The following is a 19,153-nucleotide window of genomic DNA, read 5'->3' on the forward strand; positions in this document are numbered from 1 at the left end:
ATACTAGTTGGCTGGAAGTGAGTCTGGCTGGCTGTAAAAAGATGATCTGGCTGACAGACAGAGCCTGTTTCGCATCCATGCTTCCACAACAGTGAGCCAAGAGATTTGGGGATCTTGTTCAAAAAAGATAAGGAACCCTGGAATAAGACTAGTTTAGACTAATAAGACATTATCTTACTAGTTCATCACAAAGGAAACGCTAATTCACTGAAGATAATTTAACTAAAAAACAAACAATCAAAATTAGAGCATGAATTTAAATGTGTGGATTGTCTTTTCATTATCTGGAAATCATATGGACGTCTGGGATATAATGTAGCTTATATAGTTCAAACAATAAAATACTACATTGTGTGTATAATGCTGACAGTCTCTTGTAAAAGCTCAGATATTCACTCGCTTGGTGGAACATTAAGCATGTTCGGGTCAAATCTAATATCGGCGGAACAAGGGTCAGTTTTAGTCAAAACGATGGTCAATAAATGTATGACTTACATTTTGATTATAATTAAGAAAACGCCATGATCCCACGAAAGAGAACATCTGTTGGTTGTACACTTTTACCTCCGTTTGATCCGGTCATCAATGAGACCAGGAAAGATTGAAAATGCCCTTTTTGTCTTCTTTCATTTTCCTGCTCAACTTCATTCAGCCTTCCATTCGTGTTACTTTCTCAGCCCGGTGGAACTTTATAATCTGGCATTTTCACTGAACATCATGGAGTAGAGGAGTAGCCTTTATTGATCTCCATTGTTGTGCTGAATATTGTGGTTTTATGAATTGACAGAACTGATGTTACGGAGTTTTGAAACAGACCGCTGTCCCGAAATAGTTAATGGGAATTGGTAACTAACTACTGATAATCGTTAAACATAGTGTATTTTATTAATGGAAGTCACCCTTGCTGGCACAGTTCTTCCATTTGATCGTTGCAGAGTCATTATTAACTTGGTTCATTTCCCTCCCTCCTCCTTGGTTCAACAGACGCACGCGGAATAGACTATTAGGGTATTGAAGAGCCGATGGGTGGACCTGCAGGAGAATTTCCAGCCCCGCGATTTGCTGATCGGGGACTGGTTCCCTGTCATTCCCCTGAAATCGCGACTCTGGTTCGTGGAGCTTGTCCAGCCCTCCTGCCCATGGACGCACGGAGTGTAGCGACTGTACTGTGTGCGTTTTGGTTAAAGCCCGAATACCTTCACTGTGAAGGCTGGGCGCTGGGAAGGAGGATCGGGGCCTCGTTGTAGCTGAGAGAAGAGGCTTAAACTCCTCACCTATGGCTCTTTTGTAGGACGGTTTCTATCCTCACTTGGGATTGTGGAAGGGACGTCATTAAAAATCACCTGAAGTCGCCCAGAGGTTTTATTCACTTGTGGGGCGCCCGACCATGGAGATGCAAAGGTGGTCCACAAGGTGGAAAACGAAAGGATGGTGTATGGATTCCACTGTAACCGCATTCATCACTTTAACCCTGGTTCTGCAGGCTGCTAATGTGAGAGCAGGTAAGATGAAAAGGGACAAAAAGTTTCTAAGCAACTTTATGTGGCGGAAAAGGGACGCAGCGCCGCTCGGATGGTGAAAATCAGAAACTGATGGGGAAGTAACAGACTTACCTGGACCTGGCAGCGTTATGTTTGCATCTCAGTCGAATCTGTTTTCCTCGCTCCACAATCAAAGAAGTTGCATTTCACACCTTTGACTGAGCTGGTGTTTTATGGAAGTCACCAGACAGAAGTATAGGCACAGCCAAACTTTACTCCGCGCGCTCCCCACGTTGTAAAGTTTAACGCTCCTCTTAATGTTTTTTTTAAATAGTGCACGAGCTCCTGACTAATAGTTTGATTTGTCGTCATTTTGTTGTCTAAATCACTTTATTCATTACAGCACAATTTACCGCAGGCTACTTTACGCATGAATGGATGGTGTCTGCCCCGAAGATGAAACACCTCGCCTAATTAAATTGATCCTAAGCCGCTGGTATGTGCTCCTAAAGATCAGGGAAAAGAGCAGCATTCCCTGTTTTTTAAGATCCACTTGGGCTCAAAGAAACCTCTTTGTTAGAGCTGTGGTCCGCTAGGTGGATGTGAACACGGTTAGCAGGGTGGATTTCCGCTGCCAGATGACACTGGACATTTGTCGGACCCGGGACTGTGCTGACATCTTATACACCTCTGTTGAATTGCATTATAACCATCGATTCCGCTCACATTAACATGGAATATCATGTTTCTGGTCAGCCTGAAGGCACATTGAATTGTGGAGTAGAAACTAATTTAATTGTTAGTATTTTCAGGCATTTATCATTTATTTTCATAAGTCTAATGAATCCTGTCATCTGAAGAGGAGAAGGGACTCAGCTGGACATATGATTCATTTGAAGGTTATGAGGCACCCAAAAACTTTTGCATACACACAGAAATATGTTAGTGCACAGGATTAGTGTGACAATAAATATCTAGTTTTAAGTACAGTTTGATACATGCCTCAGCAGATCTCAGCTCTGTCAGAACAGAGTGCAAAGCTCCTGAGTCAGGGGGCCAAAAGTGGTCAGGCAGGTTCACCCTATCTCCACACTGCCCTGGTCCACACCAAAGCCCAATGGCTGGCTTGTGCAACCACCCCCAACTTCTGACTTTGCACTTAGATGTTTGGTCGGCTGCAGGACAAGGCTGAGTTGTGTGATTTGTGGGAATGCTTCCCCTCTAAGTACTGAGCAGTTATTTGATGATGGCCCTTGTTGCCCTTCCCTATGATTTCAGAGCCTTCAAAGAACAGGCCTACATATAGGCCCTGCCCGCAGCCCTTAATGGCCACATGTCACAGATTCGAGATTGCTTAGGCCCCACACACTTGCCGATAGACCCCTGTCTAAGGATTTGATGTTGCATACAGATTGACGAAGAGATTTAGGATATTCTGTCTTCACAATGATATTTATGCAACCATTTTCAAGTTTCCAAGGGGTTTCAAATAATTTGAGTTGGTCAGATGACTCACTTTTTTTTTACCCTGATAGTGAAATTAATTAAGTTAATGAAGATTGATTGCAGTTTCAAATATGTTGCAATAAATCAGTTCCTTTGAAAAATCCATTTTTATTGATTCGCCTTTTGATGTTGAGCCTGTTACTTTCATTATTGCCTCCAAATATTACATCCTGCTGTTTGGGAGGATAGTTGACTGAAGTTGCATTTCAGCTTGAAAGTCTCACTTTTCTTATATTCATCAGCTTGAGCCTCCTTATGTAAATTTGAAGTATTCTCCTGCAGGCTCTTTGTCCCATGGTCTTACTGAGTTTCTTCTGAGCTCTTTGCAGGAGTCAGAGCCGCTTCTGCAGGGTGCCCTCTCCATCTAGCAGTGTACAGACACGTTTTCTCAGCCCCCGGGGCGCAGGCTCAGATGTGCATTCCAACAGACAAAGCTAGCATTTTCAGACCCCTCAGCCTAATATGCTTAACTGGGAAATTTAGCTCTATGGTAGACTTTTATCTCAATAGGCTGTGATGCATTTAAAGGGACTTGTCAATACAGTCAGTCCACCTTTCCTCCACGCAGACACCGACTCAAACTGCAACTCGAATTTTGAAAATGAGGAAAGTCATTCTGTAGAAACAAGACCGGTTTGGAATTAGAAGAAAAAAAAAGAGGTTTAAACACTGTATTACGGTCTATGTGTTCGGAGTTTTGCATGAAAGCACACGGTGAAATGAGTTAATGTGAGGAAAAGCTAAGTCGGAGAGAGTAGTGGGAAGGAATGCTTTGAAAAACTGGGTAGGTCTCAGTGAAGTTTCCTTGGTATGACACCAGCATAAAGCCGTCTTGTTTTAGCCGGCAGCATGGTGGAAGTTAAAGGAAGCAGAGAGGGGGAGTGGGGAAGAGGGGGGGATATATGGAGAGAGAGAGAGAGAGCGAGAGAGAGAGACACCCTGACTGAAGATGTTATTAGAGTCTCAGGGAGCTTCAGGTGAAAAGGTTCCTCCTCTATGCACCTGCCAATTTTACATTTCTGTACAGGCACAAGTGGGATTTATGATGTCACTGTGTTTGAGTCTTATTTATGATACATAATGGATAAGCTCAAACAGACTTTCTGGCCTCAGCCCAAAAAATGTTGTTATCTCTTGGAACATAAAGTTCACAATGAGATACACCTGTGAACATGACGGAGATGACATCAAATCAGACTGTGTTGTAGTGTAATGGGTCCTAATGCTCCTCCCATCAATGCATACCACCACAGCTTGCACAGTAATGTCTGTAAGGAATGATCCAATAATCGAATCCATGCTTCCATGTCCTCTGAGTTCTGGTGACAGCTATGTGGCCTGTTTGCTCAGCCCTGAGGGCAAACACACCATCCCATCAGATGCAGGCGCACACTCATTTGGCCACCTCAATGGATTGTCCTGTGTTGACATTTTGCTCAGCACCTCTGCGTGAGGGTCGCAGCCTGGCCAAACTGCCACATCTGGAATGTATGAGTCCTGGAGTTTGGACTGAAAGCTGCTCTGCAGGAACTCACAATGAAGTCCTCAGTTTGCTCTCCAAAATAAGTAGACGGTTCATCCTCTCACGGTACAGAAACAGTTGTGTTTTGCTTATTTTGTGGCATTGTCACAGAGCGTCAACTGATTCTGCTCTCAGCTTCCCATTTTTTCCCCCCATCTTAGTGTAATTTTGTTTACCTGCCTCTGTGTCATCTGTTGGAATGCGGATGAGTTTAATTGTGGTGACTTGACAAATGATGCTCCTTTATTCCTGTAGATCTTGATTATACAGCACAGAGGAGGGTGGCAGCTTTTAAGAGATCCGACTCTGATGATGGTTGTGAATTTGCTCGCTGAGTTTTTCTTTTACAGTGTAGGATTTTTGGGAATGCAGTTGGCGAATCCACTGAAGCAGCTCAGAGAATCAAACTGTTTAGACATTAGTTATCTGTTATCTGAGTTATCTGATGTCATCACCAAAGGTTTGACATAGGTTGTGAATAGGGCTTTACTCACACTGCCCATATATTCATTGAGCTCTTTAAATGAAATCTGGTCTATAAACAGTAGAATAACATTTGCATTGTCAACTATGGCCAGAAGTGTTGGGGCTGAGGCACGCAGGAATGATTTTTTTCTTCTTCATGTGTTTGGTTTGGCAGTAATAGCAGAAGGTCAATACTTTAGTTTCTCCAAAAGGTAACATTCTATACTGAGAGGGTGTTCTGACAAAGCGGCATAATTATAATGCCTTCCCAAGCGGAGCTTTGGGCACCAACACAGGTTCCTTTATGTAAAGGGATTCAGTTTGAAGAGCCTTATCACGGTAAACCTATCCAGGTGCGATAGAACTCGAACTTTGCTGGCGCTTTGCTGTTTATTGTGTTCGCAGAGACATTTCCTGTCAGATGAGTCCGTCGAATGGAGCCAGTGCAGCATTTCCTAACTTAAGCATTTAGAAAGGTGACCAGCACAATCCACAGAATTTGCCTGTTAACACAGCATTTATTTAAAATAACAGCTCCAAGACACAAACCTTTATCTAAAATGTGAAAACCTGCCAGATAACCAACTCAAAATAAACTCACGCAGCCAAGTTTGAAATCAGTGTTTCCACTTTGAAGGGCCATCCAAGTGGACTGCTAAATAAATGTTTCAGACTGAAAACCACACAAGGATCTGACTGTTGTTTCATTTGCTCTTTGAACAGTGGAACCAGTGGATGTCCTAAAAGTATTAGCGTTTCAAACTTACCCCGAAGGAGTGACGAAAACATCAGGATTTTGTACAAACCGAAGAGCATCATCACCAGACTCAGCTTACAGAGTTGGCCAGCAGATCCAGATCAGTGCCCCCACCACACAGTTAATCCCTGGTAAGATCAAACCTCTCAGTTTCTACCATTCTGTTTGAAATTATGTTTTTGGTGTTTATTTGCTTGCAATTGCAATGATTGCAGCGATGGTTGCAAATAAACAAGGTTGAGCAAAGGTTTTGTTTAATACAAGCTTAATTATTATGGTATTATATGATAAAATAGTGGGATAAAAGTACAAAAGTATTTATATCATAAAAAATGTTTGAATGGGTCCAATTGTTTCAAATAAATCTGACCCTGTGGTCTTGAAGCACTGAAGTGTAGAAACAATAAACCTAAGTGTTTTGAGATGAATATTTCGGTTATGTGCCATCAGTCACCAAATCACCAAACAATTTGCCTGTCTGTTCCCTCGCTCCTCTTTTGGCCCTGCAGGTGGTGTTTTTCCTGAGGACTTCTCCATCCTGACCACAGTGCGCCCCAAATCTGGCCTCCAGTCCTTCTTGCTGTCCATTTACAATGAGCAGGGAGTCCAGCAGCTGGGCGTGGAGGTGGGACGCTCACCTGTCTTCTTGTATGAGGATCAGACTGGCAGGCCAACTCCAGAGGACTACCCCCTGTTCCGTACTCTCAACCTTGCTGATGGAAAGTACGTCAAATCACGAACGTGTTCCCGTGTAGTTGCATCCCGAAAACACACACTTAGACTTACAGTTGAAGCTCGTTCACAGAGAATTTGAATAACATGAAGTAAAGTCATTGAGAGTCTGGGATTTAAATTCAAGACCATGCAAAGGTAACATTTGTGTTGTGCCCGGGAAAAGGTAAAGGGCTCCTCTGATGTTGTGATATACAGATGCATTTGATATCGATGAAAATATTAGATGGATTCTTCTTTGTTTTGGCTGAACTTGACATGACTCACCATGACTGTGTATACTTATTAGCAGAGGAGCGGGAACCTAAGACACTTAACATTTTTTCAAAATTTCCCCTGACTTGTTCTTTTTCATAAAAGCAAGAAAACAATCCAGATCTTCCCCTCGTTGCACCACAGGTGCTCATCACCGGATTATCCATCCCCTCAGGGGTCTGTGGGCACAGAGACAGGTCAGAGACGGGGAGACACTGGATTATTTGGTGCACAGCACGGCTGTTATGGGCAACCTGACCTCATCTATGAACTCACTGCCTCTGTTATTTTAAAGAGGGGGGGAAAGGAAGCAGGGGATAGAGGCAACTGTAAATTTCCTTTTTTGCCCCTTGGATTAACTCCCCAACCAGAAACACTGCACCTAACCTTTCAGCATAAACCTGATTATCTGCTCCCAGGTTCAGACATCCTAGAATTCTCATTCAGAGCTTTTGTCTGTCTGACATGAGCCCATCGGCAGCAAGAGGACGCAATAGATGGGCTGCTCATAATAAGAAATACATCCGTAGATTTTACAGATAATTCTGATTCAAAGTTTTATTTTAACTTGCAAAACATGCTGTTTTTTTTTTTTTTCTTTGGGAATATTGGGACAGAAAAATGTTTTGTGATGCAAAATGAGCTTGAGAGATGTAGTTTGTACAGTACAGAGGGATCCTTGGTGAATCCTTTGAAAGTCTCATGTCAACAATAGCTGTGCTTTATGACTGTTTGCCAGCAAAGAGAAAGACTGGCAGTAAGCTTTGTGTGAGTTCTGTACACCGTTTAGTTTTGTGTGCCTTTTGTGAATGTCTGTCTTCGGAACAGTGCTCTCAGTTGAGGATTTTCTAGCACTTCTCAGTCTGGTCGCAGTCCACGTCTAAATCCTCTGTGACTCAGGCTGCATACTGGCTGTAATCCCTGTGGATGTATTCGCTGCTGCTGAGAGGGTGACGCTCTCAGGGAAGAGAGACACAGCGATATCGACGAGGTGGAAAATAACTTTATCCTCCTTGTAGCTCAGAAGAAGAGGAGTTGTTTGCCATTTGGAAAGTTGGCAGTTCGATTCCCAGCTTTCCTCCTGGATCACATGCCCTTGGGCAAGACACCCCATGCTGCCACAGATGTGTCCATGGGTGTATGAGTGTGTGTTGTGGAGGAAAAAACACTGTGTGTGTGAATGTGGCTAGATGCAAGAAGTACTATTTAAGTATAGTCCACGTTATGTTGGGACTTTAGAAATGTGAACATGAGGTTTGGCGGATTTCTAGCGAGTTAAACCTCATTCCATCAGTTTCATCTCATTCGGGCTTTGTACACTTGCTTTACTGTTACATATTGGAGGTTGTATTCTCCATTCTTCTAAGAAATGGTTTAAAGCCACTTAAGTCAGCATTTGCCTGCTTACCATATAAGGGGACAACTGATCCTTTGTGCTGAAGTTTTAAGGCAAGAGACTGCTACAAGTTTATTTTGATCAAAGCTCCCATTTCCTGCCCTGGAATCTGTTTGTGAGATCTAGTTCTGTCCAGAGATATTTGAATACATTTTCCTCTCTTGATAACCCGATTTGGATAATTAATGTCAAATCATCAACATCCTATGTGTGATAATGTGTCTCGTATCCCCACCTTTAGCTACAATGTTGCCAGGTCTCATCTTCCACCTCGGAACAATGTTTGATTGTGTGTCTCCTGCTCTTGCAAGGCAGGCCTTCCTGGATCTTGACACACACTTTCCACAATGTTCATCACGTCTGTCATGCCGAGTAACCCAGAAGGAGGATTAAGTTTGGAGTTTAATGAGTGTAATCCTGTGTTAAACAGGGCCAAAGTGTGGGGGCAAGAATGTGGTCCACTGTTGCTTGGTATGCAATAGCTCTTAAATGCAGTAGCAAATGGTCGAGAGGCAAGGGAAGTGTCAGACTCACGTGTGACCCTGATTAACCCTTTGCATTTAAAGCATTTATCGGTCAAAATATGACCTGCAATTGACCCAAACTGTATGAACCTCATTTTACTTGATGATATATTTATTGAGGAAAGTTACACCGCATAAATAGACATCCATATCTGAGAGCGTTTGTGTGGCAGTTTCTTCAGCTTGTCATTTTCCCGGAACAGTCGATCAGTCCTGAACATCAGCTTGGAGGAGTTTCAGCCCGTTCCTGTGCACAGGGCAGCTTCACTTCTGTGATGCTGTTGGGTTTGTTCACATGAACTGTTTGCTTCAGGTCCCTCCGCACCATTTCAACAGGATTAGAAAATGGCTTTGACTGGACCGTTCCGAAACATTACCTTTATTCTTCTTTAACCATTCTTTAGTGGAACCACACAAGTTGTGTTACTGCATGACTGCCTTTCCTGTTTATTTTTTCCAACAGTCTTTAGGCTTGTCCGCATGATCTGTAGCAAACAGCACTCAAGCTTCAATTATGTTTTTGGAGAGAATTGGCTCTCTTCGTGCTTTGCTGATGTCAACTCATGAACTTCAACTTCAGAAAAATGTCAGAGTGGTCTTTAGTCGCTTTGAAATTAGACTGGGTTATTTGTAATTTGTTGGCTTTTACACACCTTGCTGTTTGACTGTTCTTTGCTGGCCGGTTGCTCCTGAGGAGAGTCAAAAGGATCTTCAGTTTCTTCCTTTTGTACGCAATCTGTCTCACAGTGAACTGTTAAAGTCCAAAATCTTAATTTTCCAAAACACCAACAACTGTTTTCTTATGTCCTTTGAAATCTCCTTTGTTCACACCATAATCCACTTCCATAAAGATGTGTTGTGAGGATCATACTCCCCATATGTATTCTTTGCATTTAAGGCCATTTCCAGTCAAAATTTACACTGTGGACGTGTTTGTTAAGAAAGAGCAGAGAGTTGGCTGTTTGGTTGTGATGGAACACGATCAACATGCCGATAAGAAAACTCGGGTGTCTGCATCATCGTTCCCAAACGTTACATTCTCTGCCTTGCCTCACATCTTATCGACAGAAGTAAAAACTTGAAATATTTGATCTGTCCCACAGTAACAGCAGTAATTGAGAACAATGGATAAAACTAAGCTTCATCCTGCACGACCTCGCCTTATTAGTCATCTCTGCTTCTCATTACTTTGACCAGGTGGCACCGTGTGGCCATCAGCGTGGAGAAGAAGACGGTCACCATCATCGTAGACTGTAAGAAGAAGATCACCAAGCCTCTCCTCAGAAGCGACCGTGCCTCCATCAGCGCCAGCGGCATCACTGTGTTCGGCACCAGGCTTCTGGATGAGGAGGTTTTCCAGGTAAAGTTTTGAATGTGGTCGTCGTGCAAATGTCATTCGTGAGTTGCTTTACCTTCATGTTGCTGTCACCGCTAATTTGCATCTTGCCATATTGATCATAATTGAGTAGCAACCGTCTATGACAAGAAAGAGTTAGTTAGTTGTAGTTAAGTTGTAGATTTTGTATATCATATATTTTTTCATAGTTACCATTTTCCATTAATACATTAAGTATGTATAATTGAACATAATTTCTCTTTTCTATTCATGAGTTCTTGTTTTTTTACGTGTGTCTATATATGCTTGTTGAACGCGTTTAGTCTTGATGGTTTAGGTTTCAAACATAGCAACACTTTCCACAGGGGTCTGACATTTTAGAAAAATGGGTTGTACATGTATGGCTCAACTTTTGAGAGTTGGGGAATGTTAGCATTTGCTCATGAGTGTTATGTGTAACGTCTGCCTTGCTTTGAGACAAAGTTCATCCGGAGTTTAATGCAGGGAACGGGTCAGGCAGGTGTAGATAGCGATGGACAATTGCTGAATTGTCTTCCTATTCTTGGTCTTCTCTGGTGGGAAGTAAAAGTTCCCTGAAGCGATGTTTGCTTACTGGTTTGCTGAAGTGCAGCAGGAACGACAAGACATTGTTCCGAAGGCGGGTTTGAATGTGTGGGGCTTCTATTCTAGTCTTAAAGTCGTATTTTTTTACTTGTCACTGCCACATGGACACAGGTTGCCATACCTTAGAGCATTTTGTGAGTGTGCAGAGGGGTTTTTATTGTATTTTGCTTCCACGTCGATTCTGCTAACTGACCTTGTGAGGTCAAATGACATTGTGGTGTTGTTATTAGAGATATGATCTGGAGTAAGGTAAAGAGATAAGCACCATTATCAAAATTTGGACCATTAGATGAAGAAAATATCAGTTTGATTCAAGTAAAGATGATGATATTGTAGAGACACCTCTTTTTAAAGATGCTGCCACTATATTGTTCATGTAACTAACGATCACATACATGCACAAGGATAATTAGCATTGAATTAATTGATTATTGAATACTAACTGGATGTTCCGTCTGTAAGTGTTAACAAGAAAAGACTTAGTGCTGTTTATTAAGCTGAACTTCAGTAGAAAAATACGAATATGGCTGATAGCCGGTTGTAGATGAACTGGTTATTGTGTAATATGCTTTTTTTTAATGAGTAAAATTTAACACACAGATTTGCTCTCACTGATTCGCATCAGACAGTGTGTCTAGTCAGAGGTAAGTCAGTGGAAGGGCTGAAAATAGGAGTCATAAGTCAGCTAACAGGCTCTTCTCTGTGTAGTTTTCAGAACAGGTCTCCGGTCTGTTCTCCGTTTGCTCTCCTCAGAGCTCCACAGTGCCCAGTGCGTGCTGGGATATATATGTGCAGGACAGGGACAGGAAAAACCTCGGCCTCGTGCATTCAAGCCAGAGGTTACAATGACAGATGATGTCAGACTTTATTTTGTTCTTTTAATTAGGATTTTACATCCATTTAAAACATAGTGTGAAATATTAAAATCTTGATAGAAAAGTACTGAAAGTGAAAAACTAGAAGAAATATGTGGCACAAGCTATATCAAAGTAGCTAAAAGGTTAAAAGTTAAGTTTTTATACCTCGGGCAATTTAGTATTGTGTTCGAGGTTTAATATTCAATATCTATAAAACAGGAATACTGTGTTCTTCTTCATTCAAACTCGGATATTTGTTTTCACAACCTGACCAGCATTTTTCATGAATGTCTATTCATGCCATACCTGCTTCAGGTTGGAGGCGACCACCAAAGGGATTCAACCGAGATGAATGGAAGTCTTTCATTCCTCCATCAGGCCTTCCTTATTTCCTCATCAGCTCCCCTCCCTGCATACTCTCCCCTGCTCACCTCCTCCCTCTGCTCTCTCCTCCCCACCTTGTGGCCTCCCTACTGTGCCAAACATATAAGACTGTCTATTCATGCCTAGCAGACATTAGCTTCCATAATCCAGCTCACACTCATAGACATACCTGTAGCTATTCCCTGTCTTCCAGGGTACAGTCACAGTGCCTGTGCTGCCAGTATCACTGATCCAAGTATCTTAGTAAAAAAAAAAAAAAAAACATTGGCTTGTGGTGGATAATGCAGTGATAATGTCCAATGCAACATTTGCTGTCTTGTGTAAGTAACACACAGCAGCTTATCTATTTTTACCACCTTTTCTATCTGTCTTGGTTTACCTGTGTTCGAAGTCACATTCACCTGACTATAGAGCGGTGGCCTGCTCTACTGGAAAATAGACATTTATGTCTGTTTCAGTCTTCTGCTGCCCATGTTTTAAAGGTTTGATCCTTCAGGTATCTAACTCAGGTTTCTTGGTTTTCTCAAGTTGATTGTGCTGTATGGACTTCACAGAAGTATCTTACATGTTGTTGTAATTGTTGTAAGAGCTGTGGTTCAACTAAAGATATGTTGCTCTGGGCAAATGTGGTTAAAGGATTAATGCTGATTACTACAGAGTTTTGATTTAGTCAGTGATACTGTGTAGTCACTGTGTAATTCTAGGCTACAGAAGGATTTTAGTAGAGCAAAACCAATCCAAAAGAATCACAAAAAAGGCTGTTGCAGCCAAATTAAGTATCACTGTGTACTGATGGTTCAAACATGCACTGAGCTTCACGCAGCTGTGCTGAGGAAATATAACGCTTTTCCTTTGCAATGCTGTAGCCTTTGACCTCTTCTGCTCTCATTCACGCTGCACAGTGCCTCGTGGTCACGAAGGGGTCAATGTGGACTGTGCATTTTGAAGACGTTGTGTGACACTGTCAACAAATGACTTCCACCCCCCCTCTGCTATTTCTCTGTCCCTGTTAGCTCTGCAGTACAGAGCATCTCAGGGTAAAGGATATCTGTCCAGTGTTGTTAGCAGATAGATGACTTAAGAGAAAACTATAAAGCTGAGGAAGGGAGAAGACATTCAGTGCAGAATTGAATAAATAATGTCATTTCACATTGAGTTGAGTTGAGTCAAAGTTGTCAGCCAGCTTTTCAATCCAAAACTAAGAAACTAATTTATCTTTTAAACAAAATACAGCCATTCCAGATACTGTATATCTGCTACTGAGATTTTATCCATAATGGACATATAAACTAACGCATTTGTGTTTTTTACATGTTAGTGATATGTTGAGAACAGTTTGAGGTGAATTGAGCCAATGATGCAAAGCAAAAAAGTGAATATGGCAGGTATGGAGTGGTCGATAGATTTCTGTGAGGATTCTTAAGTGTCAGCTATTGACCTTGACCCTGCCTCTGTCTTTACTCGTTGACCTCTGACACTGGAGTCATTAAGCCAGAACTCACGGGCCTGCTTCTGCACTGCACCGTCCTCTGCTGTAGCCAGGAGGGGCATATTTTGAAGCTGTGGCTTCACTCCAAGTTGCCAGGGGCTTTTTTTTTTTCCTTAGCAGCTCACAATGGAAGACAGTGGTGTAACTCACCCCAGGTGTCTCCCAGCACAAAACAGCTTTTACTATCCCAGCTGCTCCCTCTAAATACCTGTCTGTCTCTGGGTGCCTCTTGGTGTTCCTGTCTTTTTGTTTTCGGTCTGGCCTCGTGTTGTCTCTGTAAACCAGGGCTTATTAGGTGTTGCAGTTTGACTTTGTCTTGGAAAAACACGTTAATAATTCATGTGTGTTATTGTGTGTTATTTACACAAGAAAGTGCCTTTATCAACCTATCACCCCTCCTTTGTTAGAAATATGTATCCTTTAAACATCAGACTAAATTTGTATGCATCGTGAACACCTATCGTATTTTTTTTCACTGACCACTATTAGTGACTTTGTTTCTCATATTAGTCATGTTGTCTATGAACCAGTGAGAAGTTTCATAATTGTGCTGATCTGGTCTCAGGGGTTGAACGAACTCTGTCTCCAAAGCATATTTGTGTTCAGACGGGTGGCTCTCAGACATGGACTAATTAGAGCTGACTCAAGGCAGGGTTCAAGCATTCACTGTTGGTCTTAGGGTGACACATGAGGTAATACATGTCAACTTGACTCAGGGCAAGGTTTGATCTTGCTTTTTCTGTTGAGCCCCCCCAAACAGACTCACACTTCTCTCTGCAGACTTGGTAGATAGCTCTCCCATGGACATCAGACAATTTCCTGAGCAATATGGCAAATGCTGGGAATTCATACCACAGATATAGACTTTGTCTTGTATAGTCGCGTGGAAAAGAAAGTCCATCCTCTTTCTTTAAAGTTGGATACGTACATACGACAATGCATGTGATACTGTGTCATTATTTATGAACAAAAACTAAGCCAAATTGCTAAAACTGTGTGTGGAAAACCCAAGTACACCCCATGATTAAGTCAAAAGGAAAGATGATTTGCCTTCTTCCTCATATGTTTGTATGTAATTATACAGCAAGTGACATACAACTGTTATACATTACCACGGTTTAAAATCACCTGTCTGCTTCTGTTTAGTTAATTGCTATGGTATGAGCTTGGTATGAGCAGAGATGTTGTGACAGGCCAAAAAATAATGTTCAAATTAGGCATAGTAGATAAGGTCAGTTATTTGGAAATCAGAGCAAGCAAGCAGTTGTTGCTGGAAAATGTATTCAAACACTAAGAGAAAATTGTCTTTAAAGAGCTGTTCCATCCACCCAGACACATTCAGGGAGGACTCTGAGCTGTCAAACTGAAGCTGCGAAACAAGAAGTTAATGGACGCTTACTTAGAGAAAGTTTCAAGAGAAAAAGGCTTTTTTCCCCCCATGGAACGTGCCTCAGCACAGAAAGGTTTATGTTTACATTAAGGGAAATGTCAGGGTTCCATAGATGTGTTCGTTTTTCTTTTTTTTTTTCCACGATACCCCCCCCCATCCCACACACATACAGACACACACACACACACACACTCATTTTACTTGCAAGTTCTCGCTTGCCTAAATTTCTCTTGTGGTTCATGCCAATCCTCTGTTCCACCCATCAATCTATAGTGTCCCTGCTGACAGTGTATCAGGATTTTACCTTTGGGTTCAGGCATGTCTGTGTGCAATATCTGTTCCCCAAACGCCCCAACCAAAGACCTGCCCCTCACTCCACCTCCGCAGAACCGCCATCAGCTGTCTTTGCAGTGTGTATAAAGACTCAAACGCAGGAACTCAGCTCAGGCAATTGCACACTCCAAAGGAAAGAGACATCCACATGCTTTCATCACCATGTTTGCTATCTTGCAGCGAGCTGTGTGCTTTGGTTCAAGAATGGATAACAAAGGAACACTGAAATGGTGTCAAGCATTATGGAGTCCTGTCCCCAGAAATAGATAAAACAGTGTAGTTTTTTTTTTCAGTGATTGTTTCAGATCTAATAGAGTATTTTATATGGCCCGAATGTTTTCCATTCGAACTAGAAATTGCAGTGCACCAGCAAATGCAGAACAGTGAACCTCACCTGAAATGATTAATACATCATGCTGACATGTTTTACAATCATCACATCTGTTGGCTTTCACCGTTGAAGTTGCTGTATATTGTTGCTCTCAAACCTTTGCCAGGTATTGCTTTACGATACAGTTACCCAGCAGCAGTGAAAACACTCATTTTCCCAGCTTGTTTGATAATACAGCTGGTAGTCTGCCAGACTGCAAAGTGTGCGACCTAAGAGATCACATCTGTAATTTCCGAGTTTCATTTATGCTACTTTACCCACTGTGTGTGAGTAGGTGGACAAGATGAGGCATGACCCTCCTGTGTAGCTGTCTTGTTGGCTGATAATAACCTGCTTTCATCACGCAACCCAGAAAGTTTTCAGTACCAGTGCTATGCATGCAAATAATTATTATATTATAATTATTATATTGATTTCTCCATGTTTATTTTAAAGTTGCATACTTAGAGGACTACATGTGGGGGGATTTGTGTCGCCATGACTATAAACTTGACACGTTGTTGTGTTTGTTTCCTGCAGGGTGACATCCAGCAGCTCCTGATTGTTGCTGATCCCAAAGCAGCATATGACTACTGTGAACATTACAGCCCAGACTGTGACACCCCTCACAGGGATTCTCTACAGGCGCAGCAGCCAGAGGAGGTCAGCCAACCTGGGAGGGTGGGGGAGGTTCCACAAAGCAACAGTCGAGGCCCCCCCGAACAACTTAAATTTTGTTTTCAGATCGAATTTTCAGAGAGAACGTGTTCAGAGCGTGATTTTTACCCACGCATTGCTTAATGCTCCCATTTATTTGACATTCAAAGGTTTGATTTTCTTGAAAATCCCATTGGCTTCATTTCATCTCAGTTTGTAATGTTATTTATTGAATGCTAGGAATCTCAGTCGAGATATTATTTAAAACAATGCCAAGATGGTTGCTTTTGTATCTATGGCTACATAAGCAACTATTGGTTTTAAAACAGAGTAATTCACACTGCACGTATTCCCAGATACTTCACAGACTTGAAAACAAAGAAGAGCGTCTAGAATTCCCCCTGAAAGGCAGACCTAACAGAGCGCTAAAGTGCTAAGTATTTTGCAAGTAAAATTACCAATATTGACTTACTATTTGTGCACATCACTACACAGAATCAGTAGTTAAAGTGGTGCACATTTAGCCACACCCCAATCACTGTGGACATAGCAAGTGTTTCTCATCAGCTGTCAAAGATGAAATACCTGCAGTGACGCTGCTGATTGGTGCAGTGTTTGGCTGATATGTGTCGACTTTATTGTACTTCTAAAGTTATATCGAGAGCAGCTGATGGTGTTAGCTAACCTTTCATTCTGCCCTCTCCCTGTGTTCTTTTATGTAACAATGCAGTGTATAAAAGCTTATTAACCCTGAGCGCTTACTTACAATTCTTATGAATGCGAGCAAGTAGTCAAGGACAGACAATCCATTTTAACTACTATATTTAAACAAGTCTGCATCAGAGTCTGGATTCTTTCAACTTCCCTACAAAATGTCATTATCATGATTTTTAGGCAGATTAACTGTCACCCTGCTGTATTTGCTTTACTTATTTGCTTGTTATACCTAATTTGTCAAATACCTCAAGCATTTTGAAACATTTAAGTATGTTTTTTAATCAGATGTAATTTCCTTGTAAAAAGAAAAGCTGAAGAGACTTTAGTCTTCTGATTTCCTTGATCACCTCTAAAGCAGACCTCTGTATTGCAGCTGAACTTGAAGTGTGTAATTTACACGCTTTCAGAGAGAAAGTTCCATGACGATATCCCTTGAATGCAGCTGGTTATTTGGTGTTTGAGCCGTCTGTGTTGTTTTCCTTTTTATGAGCTTTTTGAAACAGCCCATCTGCTCATGTGTTTGGTAGTTTAAGACCCACAAAGCAGGTTTCAAAATTGTTCACTCATGTCTTTCACCACAGTACGACCATTTTCTGAGGAATTAACCTTTTTGATTTAGACATTTTTAAGTTAATGATGACTAAGTTACTTTTATTAGTAGATCAAAATTGTAAAATGTGAATTATTTATACATTTTACATTATCATAATACTGTGTAAATTGTAGCATTTAAAATGGCGCTATTGTATCTGTCCAAGTAATATTGCACTTTCTAAATGTTTTTAATATGGCTGCACCAATTAATGTGTCAGTGTTCCATCACAAGGAATACAGATGGAAGCTTCTTATCACATCGACATCTTATTTCTTATTTTTAGCATTGTTTGCCGCAAACGTATAATAGAAAATGATTTGGCCTAAACTGTTTGAACATGAAGCATCCTGAAGATGATATGTACTGTATGTATCATCTTCTTCCTCGATGCTTCTGCTAACACTAAAGCCTCCTACTCTCTCTCTTCTGCTCTCTCTCAACATCTGCAGTACACTGCTGCTTTAGATTACTCTCAGTACTATGATTACTCTGAGGGAGCAACAGACATCATTCCAACCGATGATTATTCTGAACCACAGGTAAATGAAAGAAGGGGAAAAAAAGTCTCTCTTTTGTTCTGTTATGAATCTTGTTGTCGGTCATCCATCCCTTCCCTCTGTGTATTGTGTGTGTTGTCTCAGTGGTGTGTTTTCATACACTCTCAGTGACTCAGTGTCATAATCTCTTGTTTATCAAGAACGTTAAGTTAAGTAAAAGGCAAAAGTTTGAATTAGACCAGCCCACAGACAGCAGTCTCAGTCTGCTTCTACTCGTGCCGTGATGTTCACCTGATAGTATGGCACAGGAGGCTGAACTCTGAGTGTGCATGCTAACACACACAGTGTGTCAAATCCAGCTTGTGTCTGTTCGCTGCGTTCTCTGGTAATGCCATCTGCTTTAAGTGTGTTTCTGTGTTTGTTTGCAAATGCCAAACTGATACGTATATGTGTTCTCAAAACCCTCCTGTGTATCCCACGACCCAATCCTCGACTGCTGTACAGAGCACTTTCTGCCCAACTGTCTCATGCTCTGAGAAGCAAGTGGAGCACACAGCATCTGACAGTTGTGCTGGGAAAAAAAAAAACCCTCTGTACACCAGTCAAGGTCAAATAACTGTTTGTCTTGGTGTTCTTTGTCGCCGTCACCTTTTCCAGAGAAAGAAACGTAGCATCACCATGAAAAAGAAGAGGACCAGAATATCCCTAAGTAAAACTAAGGCCAAGCCCTTAAAGTTCTTGGCTGTCAAAAAATCACCTGCCAAAATCTATGCCTCTAAGAAGAAGCGACAGATGCCTGGCTACCAGGCCACAGCGCCGGCACGACCCAGGGGCAATTTTAGGGTAAACATTCATCTAGAGAAAAAAAAAAAATCAAATCCCATCAAGATCTTCCTGCCCTGAAGTTTCGAAGGGAAAATCTGTGATGGCAGACTTAGAGCCCCCTAACCTCTTCTGTCTAGAAGTAGCAGAGTCTGTAGCCAGCTTGAGAGGAACCCTTGTAAATAACCTCCGGTTGGAGCCTTTGTGTTAACCCTGATTCTTCTTTCCTTTTTTCAACATGACTCAGCTAAACAATGTAGAGGAAGATTACAATACAGACATTCACTACGGAACTATAGATGGTACTCAAACTCAGTCCCCCTTTGCCACGATTGGAGCCAATGAGGTAATTTTCTATTTCATTCTTTTCTACTTTTGTAAGCCACTGTTTGGTGCTTTGGGAAATGTGAGCCTGGACGATTTTACCCAAGGAACTTATCTGGT

The 19,153-nt window shown here is 41.7% G+C and overlaps 1 protein-coding gene across 2 annotated transcripts in view; it reads left to right on the top strand.

Moving 5' to 3' along the window:
* The first annotated feature begins 1,075 nt into the window (after positions 1–1,075).
* The window catches only part of col11a1a (collagen, type XI, alpha 1a), a 67,246-nt gene continuing 49,168 nt past the window's right edge, over positions 1,076–19,153 (top strand). Inside the window, exons 1-7 of one of the 2 annotated variants that reach the window (XM_072378207.1) lie at positions 1,076–1,502; positions 5,698–5,862; positions 6,241–6,454; positions 9,836–9,998; positions 15,962–16,084; positions 17,840–17,929; positions 18,957–19,055. In XM_072378207.1, coding sequence (XP_072234308.1) covers positions 1,388–1,502; positions 5,698–5,862; positions 6,241–6,454; positions 9,836–9,998; positions 15,962–16,084; positions 17,840–17,929; positions 18,957–19,055 — 969 coding nt within the window. In that variant the 5' untranslated portion in view covers positions 1,076–1,387. Of the gene's footprint in view, positions 1,503–5,697; positions 5,863–6,240; positions 6,455–9,835; positions 9,999–15,961; positions 16,085–17,839; positions 17,930–18,544; positions 18,731–18,956; positions 19,056–19,153 lie in introns of both variants that reach the window. The other variant, XM_072378208.1, reaches the window with a different exon arrangement.

The sequence above is a fragment of the Leuresthes tenuis genome, unplaced genomic scaffold (genome assembly GCF_036924035.1).
Source record: "Leuresthes tenuis unplaced genomic scaffold, fLeuTen1.0.hap1 SCAF_24, whole genome shotgun sequence".
Taxonomy (NCBI): domain Eukaryota; kingdom Metazoa; phylum Chordata; class Actinopteri; order Atheriniformes; family Atherinopsidae; genus Leuresthes; species Leuresthes tenuis.